Raw genomic sequence first — 10,000 nt, forward strand, 5'->3', positions numbered from 1 at the left:
CAAGACTTTTGTCATTTTCCAATGAGCTTGTCTTGTGGATAGTGTAATTTTCTGGTTAAACAAACTGTTAAAACCAGGGTTGTCATATACGTATTTGGATATGTTCATTCAGCCTCGAATATCCATAGGTGAAATGTCCAGTGCTTGGCAGCTAAGTGTCAGTCACGAGTCATCATAATAGTCACTAGCAGTCCATCTTTGTTGAACACAGCTACTACTTCTACAACTACTAATAGTCTAATTACTTATATCATACTGTAATTTAACAGTGGATGTTATGTTATATAATTCATAGGTGTCTATTTCTGAAGAAAGGAACAGCAACAAGGATCTGTGGTTGCAATCACTGTACTTGTAATTGTTAAAGGCGTGGTTATGTGAAAGCAAACACTGTAATATTGAAGATCATGTTTTTGTCCACAGATTTTGGAACAAAGTGGGTATGCATTAGAGACTGTAAACACATTTTTATTTATATTTTTGTGTACTGTAACCCGTGCATAGAACAAAGTTGTAGTGCGGTGATTTTCTGCTTGTTTGGAATTGCAGTAGTGTTGAAGTCTGAATATAGTTAAAAAGAAAAAAAAAAAATTGATTGTGCATATTTCATCCTTACACACAGGATAATCTAAATTTTATTTGTCAAAAAATTAGTTTTTGGTACAAATAGTATCAGTATTATTAGAATATATCTGTACTTCATGCAAAACATTCACTTGGCCGTGGACATTTCTTTAGATTGTGAATTAAGGGTTAGGCAGAGAATACTCAGGTAATTTATCATGAATAGCAGTGTGTTCAACATTAATCCAGAGAGATATTGAGCACAAGAGTGTAGTTATTCAAATATGCTTCATATTTTATGTACAAGTAAATGGAATGTTACTACTTACATGCAATTCATATACTAAATTATAAAGATTTTGTGTTAGGTTTTTAAGGAATAATACTGTTGCGGTAATAGTTTTGTCCTTGGAGTTATATTTTTTATAAAGAGCGATATCATGTCAATTAAGTAAATACTAAATCAAATAAGCCTGAAGTATTAATAAACCCAAAGTAATTGGCATTGTAAACTCCATTTTATGAAAATGCCTTATTTTATTTCTATTCTTTTTGTTTCTGTATCAGTATATTTTAATAAAAATAAACTGGAAAGTTGTTTTCTTTTTCATACATGAGTAGTCTATGTGGGCCTATATATGTACAAAAAAAAAAAGATAATTTTAAGCTAGAAACTTAATATCTTATTAATGTATTTTTTCATCATACACTTTTTTAAAAACTTTATTCAAATTTTACTCATGATATATTTCATAATTTACTAGAAAAACTGTTACTTCCACACAATAAAAGTAATACATAGGTTAAGAATACAGCCAAAAAATAATGCATTTTAATATTTATTAATGTCTAAAAGATTACTACGCGTATTCACTCTAATAAATGTTCTCTTTCTTATTCAACCACATAATGACACATGCAAGTTCTGTACCCTGAGGATTAAAATACAATCAACCGAAGTAATCTACAAACATCAACTAAAACAAACGGCAATGGAAAAGGACTCGCAGATCAAATTCATAGTAATTATCTCTTCAGACAAAATACTTTAAAGCATTCACAAGTACAAATGTTATCACATGAAATCTGGGAAGTCACAGGTACATAATAAAAACAAAATAATTACATATTTCTATCAATACAATTGTAACCCAGGAGAGTACTTCAACAGCAGCTGAGACACAAAACCTTTTCTTCTTCTTGGTATCTGCAACAATGAAAAAATAAAAGTGTTATTGTGGAAACTAATAAAGTACTTCGAAAGTGAACCTAATTCACAGCCAAACAATACAAATCACAATTCTTAGCTTCACCCAACCTCATGTTAGAACAGATTTTTAAAGCATCCATACACCAGAACTTTATATTTACAAGCTGCAAACAAATAAATACTGCTGAAGATAAATGTTAGTAATGACTGAAATCAAGAAAAATGACTAATTACAGAAAAAAAGGCAAACAAGTCCTTGATACTTCTCTCTTAGTTGTAGCTTGAAACACAAATGAACTACAGTACAGGGGTTATCATTCACTTCCATTATTAAACTTTACATTTATACACACAATTTTCAAGTCTCCATATTTAAAATCCTAATCTATCTGCCCACTTTGAAGTGTTCTTGACCCTTAAATATACAATATCTATATCTATTCATCTCTCTCTATATATGGCATTTAGACAGAAAGGCAGCAAGATCCACCTTGGTCAAAAGTGAGTTTGACGAATATTCAGACTAAGTAAAACATTTCCATCCAATGGATTTGAACCCTATGTTGACATTCAACATCTAATCTTGCCATAACGAAAGCCTTGTTTGAGCCTTTGTTACTAGAAAATTAAATGGTCACAAAGTGGGGTAAACATATTTTTCCTTCTCTTTTAAGTTGTAGATTGAGCAGCTGGCTACAAGCACACCCTGGTGGATGGTCTGTTCAGTGCAGGAAAATTAACTCCATTGTTAGGTTAATATGGCATCCTCTTTCTCTACAATAATCAAATTAAGACTATTAAAAAAAAAATCATAAATTATTCACATATTCACTGTCCCCCAACACCTTCACTCTAACACTACCTAGTAGCTTTGTGCCACTGATCTTAACTAGTAGCTTTGTGCCAACTATATTAAATACTTTGACACATTCATAATCTGGGTCTGTTAGTAATAAAAAGAAAGGAAAAGAAGAGAAAATAACCCAATAACTATTATACCATCCAATTTTGTCCATTCTGATTTATTTCTACTCTTTACAACAAAAACAGAAACACACACAGACACAGACACACACACACAAACTTACTTTTAAAAGAAAAACTTGTAGCTTGTTTCCCCGAGGATGAGCTTTGAGGTGTAATTGTTATTCTCTAATATTTTTAGGGAATCACATCCTATATAGTATGTTTAAACTATCTAAAAATCTATTCACCGAATTATCAACCCTACTCTAATATTGCTAAAGGAAAATGGCAGCTATACATAAGGTCTAACAGATTAAAAAGTGACAAAGCCCACAATTTGGTATGTCACTTATTAAGCAGAAATTATGCATCTAAGAACCTTATTCTTCAGTGCACAACAAGCGCAAACAAAATACACCTAATTAATAAAATATCTTGAATACCTCTAGGTGTACTGTAGATACTACAAGGCAATAATATATTAACATTTCAACAGTCTCACATATCTACACTTCCAAACAGATCTTAATGTTCTTACACTCAACGTTCACTCTCCTTCCTGATAACTGTCTATCTCTAGGCTTATAGGACTCACACTATCATACTTCTGATAATAATAGCAAATCATATAAGAATACATCACTATAATTCACTATTACTGAAAAAGGATTATACTCCATTAGTACTTACACAGTTAATGAACACTTTGGACAGAATATTCCTTGGCAGAAGTGACAAGACTTAATGCATGAATCACACAGTTGGCTTTCACAGTAACTGCACGAAGGTATAACAGACAGCAGTATATTTGGACTGTGACCACATGAGCTTCTGTTCTTTGGTTGCATCTCCATATTCTGTGAATGTAATGATCAATTCATTAACAAAATCAACAGCAAATGTCATTAAAATTTAAGGGAAAATTATGGTTTGTTTTTACCTTGGTTATAATGTCAATTTCCTTTCTTCCTTCCTTGATTTCTTTAAAAATCTAAATTCTCGTAAGCTGATAAACACATACAGTGGGGTAAAGCTTTTTCAGAAGAAAGAAAGAAAGAAAGAAAGAAAGAAAGAAAGAAAGAAAGAAAAAGAAATAATATGAGACCTAAAAACTGACATCATATACCCGACTGACTAATTGACTTGCAAATGTTATTAACAATACAAACAGGTTTTTTTATAGAAAGAAAAACATTAATCGCACTCTACATACACTACCTCTGCCTATTTTGCCACTTTGTTTATGAGTCAGATTTATTACGGGCAAATTTATTATGGGAAAGTGGTCTAATAATGGCCATCTTTCACTTAAATAATGTGCACCTATCCTCCAGTGAATACTACAGATATTCCTTAATTTACCTATAATGCCATATCAGGCAGTGCCTCGCCACATGTTAATACCACTTTATTTGTATATGGTGATGGTGGAAAATTATTTCAAAACAGACATATTGCCTGATTCTACTCATGCTCTTTACCTAGGGGCCACAGTAGGCTACCACAGCTTCTTGATGAGTGCAATTGTACAAGAACTAATGATCATAATTAATTTTGTTTAGCATTTAGTCAATAATTAGTCAATGGCTAGGTCTATCTGATATATTCACCCCATTGTATGAATTTAGGGGAAGAAAAGTTTATTTCTGTCTATTGTTATTGTTATTGAAATGATGTTAATGATGATGAAGATAACATTAATATTGGTTATTAATGTTACTTACTTAATACTTATGATGATAATAATAACAAATATAAATAAAATATTTGGTTTATCAATATTCATGGAAAGGGGTAAACAATAGATTGGGTAGGCTTAGCACCTGAATCTTTGGTTGTCGAATGCTTGTACACTTATCTGTCATAAAAAAAATAAAAATAAAACAAAGCCACAGTCGATAGTGCACGCATCTACTCCGTTGGTTTCAGAGGAACCCCTATGCACACTGTTGTTATAATGTACTCTAATATGAATGTCAAATTTTATACCTTTCCATTTCTTGTGAACTCAAAGTTGATAAAAAAAAAAAAAAAGGATTTCTGCCAACCTGCTGGGAAAGAAATACCCCTAACAGTAAAAAGATCTCAACAACTTTGGAGGAAAGTAATCAAATATAACAAAGTATCTTGATGAATGCTCATTTCCACATTATATATCATATTATATATCCTGTAGCTAATACAAGAAAAAAAAATCTTACTGATTTATCAAATACCTTAGGATTCTGTTAATCTTTTTCTATTAATACATTCCTTACATACATATATTACTCAAATTCCACAACTTCAAAAGCAGTAAACTCAAAACAAATCTTTGGGTCCTTTTTCAATAGGTGAGGGGATTCCCTTTATACACTTTCTGTCCTTGTTTCAAACAGAAAAAGTACTCTTAACATCAGAACATGATCCTATTTCAAACAGAAAAGAGTAACATCAAAGAAACCCTGTTGCTCATTTCAAACAAAAAAGGTATACTGCCACAGAAATCATGTTCTCATTTCAAACATAAAAGAAGAGATCAGCCCACCTTGGAAAATGGTTGAGGTCTAGCAAGGGTTCCTTGAGCAGTGAGGCACATCTGGTGGAGCGTGTTGGCAGCTTTCACCTTCTGCACTTCAAAACCTGTCTCCATTCGCTCCACTGTATTGTTGTTCATCACATTCTTAGCACCGCTGTACAACAGACTCAGTGTCCGATCTGTAACAAAAGAGAATGTTAAATTGAGGGTAAATTTTAATAGATGACTAACACTATTCTTCCAAATAAGATGCATGTTGTCTGTGAACATAGGTTAGAATGAATGATATTCTTTTCTTTGCAAACAATTTGTTTCCCTTCCAGCCTTTTGCTTCACAGACAATAAGGAAACTACCTGCACTCACTCTCAAATGTTGTGCCAAGACAAGGCACATTATATACTGAACTAGGGGAGCAGACCTACCGTGTTTTTGGCCAGATCCAGCTATTAATCCTCGACAGTGGGCAAACTTTTCACATCATTAAAATTAATTTTGGGGCCAGTTTAATGCATGCTAAGCCTAAGGGAGTATAATCATAATGTGCAAATAAAACGAAGGTAGGCAGAAGTGGCTCAGGCACCAGAGCTGAATCTGGCTAGTCAAACCTGGGCTTTATAATCATATATAATAAAACAATCCCCTGTAGTTGGAAAAGAAGAAAAAATCTACAGCAGGATAAGTATCTGTAGCACTTAACACTTGGTCTTAATGTTTAGATGACACTGACATCTCTACCACTGGCCTTAGACTGGTTAACACTCCATCAACAACAAACTTCAATGTAGGCTACATTCTGAGATAGAGCATTTAAGTCGGCCCATGATAAATCTTGCTGAATATATGTGAAGATCTGTTCTTTGCCTCTGTGCCTTTAGCATTCCAATGGAGGCTGAGGGCGGGATGAGAGAATTAAGCTGTGATGGAAAAATCTAGTTGAGGGCCAGGGTGAAAGGAACATGCCTTCATAAAACATTCTGCTGTGGGGCAAGGGTGATGGGAATGAATTGTAATGAGAGTACAAAGCTCTTTGAAGATCATTCTAAGGAAAGAGCTCTTGCATTCATTGCACAATCAAACAAAGGTAGAATATACTATCTGTGAGACATGGCTGGGAGTGCCAACTCCATGGAGGACACTATTTTTATACTTAGGCCTAAATCCTATTCTTGTCCACCGTGATTGGTGGCGGAGGATGTTATAGAAAATAAAACAAAAATATTTTTATAATGACAAATAACAAATATTACATATCATTACTGTTATTGCATAAAGTTGAAGACTAACTAGAGATAGTAAGGAGTCTAATCAATGAAAACAGTCCATTACGATCCTGATACAGCATAACATATGACAAATAAAGATCTTGGAAAATGGCAAAAAGAGATAATAACATTGCAAAGGGAAACAAGATGCCTAGACAATGCACACGATTCTTTGTGTGAGCCAAGCCTACAAGCCACACTACCAGAAGAGTCTCCACTCAAGCCTAATGGCTCAATTTTGGTCAATGTGCCGGCAGCGAAGCATCAAGATGCAATGGGTTAATGTCCAGAACATGCCAGTCTTCTATCACAGATCACTTCAGAAGAGGGAATGGATGAAACAGCCTTGATGTTTATGAGAAAATAGTCCCGTTTTGACCGTGACTGGGTAGCTTTTAAGCAATTTCCAAAATATTCAATAGAAAGTATGTACATGTTAAGAAATATGTGTAAATGTTCAGAAAATAACCATGCAAAGATTAAAAAAAAGGTAATGGCAATAAAGAACACATTAAACAAAATTTCAAATATAGAAAAATACTTCACAGAAGGTAAAGGAATAACAGAACCAGGTATATAGCTGTCTTTTCCAATGGTTATGGGAAATGCAACACCTCTCGTGCAACAGGAATCAAGGTGGTAAACATTTATCGAGTTGCTTAATGCATTCGTCCTACCTCAGTTTTTTTTATGCATACGCATATCTAAATTGGATACCTAGAGCACTGCAAAACCCACCATGAGATACCAAAAACCATTTAGGATATTATATCCCAAATTACTATGTACCAGCTGAGAAAATAACCTGTACAGTAAAACAGCTTGCCGTCAACTCCGGTCATTCCCAATATGTCTCAGAAGTGGGTGGAGCTTAGCGACGTTCTCCCCTCAGATTACAAGACAGCGTTAGTGTGCGGTGTCACGTCGTGCGACACCCTAATTGCCACTGGAAAAGATGCCACGTGTCCCCACAAACACACTCCTAGCTGAGTCTAGCGATGACATGGCCCCTGCGCTCGCTCCACTAATATACTCTTGACAAGACAGCTTCTCAACCTCCCTAAAGATATATCATATCAAGGGGCCAGTCTAAACTCTACTTTGCCATATATACATATTGTTAACTATTGCCAAAGTGAGATGAGACAAGGGGAATTTGCAATAATTTTGTGCTATATGACTACCATCTGTAACAGAATTAGCACCAAACAAACATTAGATAAGCATCTGCAAAAGAGTTTAATACAGGAAAACACTCCTAAATCCAAAAAAATTGTATAAAAACATAAATTACGGTAATCCTCCAAGACTACATGTTTGTACAAGAGCTTAGAAGAAAAAGAGACAAGAATATGTAAAATCTAATTTACGTAAAATTACTGTTTCTCTTTCCCAATTCTATACTTTATCTCCATTATACTTCTCCCCTCTTCGCTAATCCTAATCAAAACATGACAAAGAACTACAGCTCTACAGAACAATAAAATTACAAATAAATATCCCCCCCCCCCCAAAAAAAGAAAAAAACAAACACCGAATTTTAGAAATTCTCTGAAAATCTCAATTTCTCACCATAAACCGCCTTCATTTTTTCACTCCTCATTACGCCATTATCGACCTCCTTGGCTCCTACATGTAATTTCATCTGAGGACTGTAGGAATCCTCGAAGGGACACGGTCTTTTGGGCATTTTGAGAAAAAATCGAAGAGAGAGAGGACGCTACTTCCTCCCGCCAAATCCGTTCGCCGAACACTAACCCGAGCATTTGTTTACACTTCGTTTTATAGAGATAAGGCCGTAATATATATATATATATATATATATATATATATATATATATATATATATATATATATATATATATATATATATATATATATATATATATATATATATATATATATATATATATATATATATATATATATATATATATATATATATATATATATATATATATATTTATCTACTTGGGATTGATATCTATGGCTAAAGCCGAATGTAATATATGTAATCTTGTTTGCAAATTATTCTATAATTGGTTTTGCTTTGAATGTTTTGTATGTTTATATTTCGTAACAGTAACACACGTGGACGTACACATACACATATAAACACATACATGCACACAAATCGATGAACAAATACATCCAGATATGTACACACACATATGTGTGTGTGTGTGTACATATACTTATACATTATATATATATATATATATATATATATATATATATATATATATATATATACATACATATATATATATATATATATATATATATATATAATGTGTGTGTGTATACATATGTATATATATATCTGCATATATATATATACATATATATATATATATATATATATATATATATATATATATATCTGTATATATATATATATATATATATATATATATATATATATATATATATACATACATACATATAAATACACATATTTGTGTATGTGTACATTTATATACATACATACATATATATATATATATATATATATATATATATATGCATATATGTATGCGTATGTGTGTATACATGTATGTATGTATGTATGTATGTATGTATGTATGTATTTATGAATGTATGTATAATTCTATGAACTATCTATACCGGTTTGCTATTATCTTATATTACCAGAGTATTACAAGCACCATCCTTAGGAGCTTTTGTCCATGCGTCTCAGAGGGACATTGCAATAATTCCTAATTCCACGACGACAGAAAGCCTGGAGCATATATATATATATATATATATATATATATATATATATATATATATATATATATATATATATATGTTTTGCGTGGACCAGTACGTAGGTACTTATATAGACCATGGACTGAGGACATAGACGAGCAGAGCCTGGCCGGGGAGAACACCCGAACGAGCAGGTCACTCAGCCAAGACGAGGGCAATTAGGGCGTGGCAGCTGCGGAACAGGAAGCGGGAGACCTTCCCCTTCGACCAGGCTGTGAGCTTCTGGCACTCTACATCTTTATGATAAGATGTCGAAGTCAGTATTCACAGAGAAAGTTCGGGATATGATGTACTTTACTTATAGACACAATTGCTTGTGGTGATCGCTTTGTGGGTATTCTAGAACAGCCACTCTTCTACAAACAGGGATCACAGATCAACGCATTAGGCAGGAGCGTCATTTCAGTTTTTTTCTCTGTGTGTGTGTGGGGGGGGGGAGGGGGTGGCGAGCGAAGTGAACACAGTGAGTTTCTGGGGCGCTGTAATTTTTTGTGTGCGTGTGTGGGGGGTGTACTCCATAGGGGGGGGGGCAAATATTGAGAGGGCAATCAAAGTCTTGAGAGAACACTTGTCCCCCCAATGACGCTCTGCCGCATGTTTTGTGAAGAGGTTAGGTCCACGTGCATGTCGGCAGGCAACGTGGCCATGTGCCTGCGTATTCACTCACGCTAATAGACCAAGTCAAGCCGGTTCCTAACCCGTGC

The 10,000-nt window shown here is 33.8% G+C and overlaps 2 protein-coding genes across 2 annotated transcripts in view; one reads left to right on the forward strand and one right to left on the reverse strand.

Moving 5' to 3' along the window:
- Positions 1-1,158, forward strand: part of LOC113811663 (transmembrane reductase CYB561D2) — a 5,626-nt gene extending 4,468 nt beyond the window's left edge. Inside the window, exon 2 of the mRNA XM_027363447.2 lies at positions 1-1,158. This exon is cut by the window's left edge and continues 2,157 nt beyond it. The gene's annotated coding sequence lies outside the window, so the exon portion shown is untranslated.
- Positions 1,159-1,387: 229 nt separating this feature from the next.
- LOC113811664 (apoptosis regulatory protein Siva) lies at positions 1,388-8,284 on the reverse strand. Its single transcript, XM_027363448.2, has 4 exons — positions 8,094-8,284; positions 5,268-5,437; positions 3,431-3,597; positions 1,388-1,771 (listed from the first exon to the last, which is right to left on the reverse strand). Exons 1-4 carry the CDS (start codon positions 8,209-8,211, stop codon positions 1,729-1,731), a joined length of 498 nt encoding a protein of 165 aa, XP_027219249.1. The 5' UTR covers positions 8,212-8,284; the 3' UTR covers positions 1,388-1,728.
- Positions 8,285-10,000: the final 1,716 nt, after the last annotated feature.

Source organism: Penaeus vannamei, chromosome 10 (genome assembly GCF_042767895.1).
Source record: "Penaeus vannamei isolate JL-2024 chromosome 10, ASM4276789v1, whole genome shotgun sequence".
Taxonomy (NCBI): domain Eukaryota; kingdom Metazoa; phylum Arthropoda; class Malacostraca; order Decapoda; family Penaeidae; genus Penaeus; species Penaeus vannamei.

What these genes read in the sequence shown, in the direction of transcription:
- LOC113811664 (XM_027363448.2), bottom strand. Translation starts at nt 8,211, where the DNA reads ATGCCCAAAAGACCGTGTCCCTTCGAGGATTCCTACAGTCCTCAGATG. An exon ending in GACCTCAACCATTTTCCAAG is followed by an intron (nt 3,598 to 5,267) that starts GTGGGCTGATCT and finishes TTACATTCACAG; the next exon opens with AATATGGAGATGCAACCAAA. An exon ending in CCAAAGTGTTCATTAACTGT is followed by an intron (nt 1,772 to 3,430) that starts GTAAGTACTAAT and finishes TCATTGTTGCAG; the next exon opens with ATACCAAGAAGAAGAAAAGG.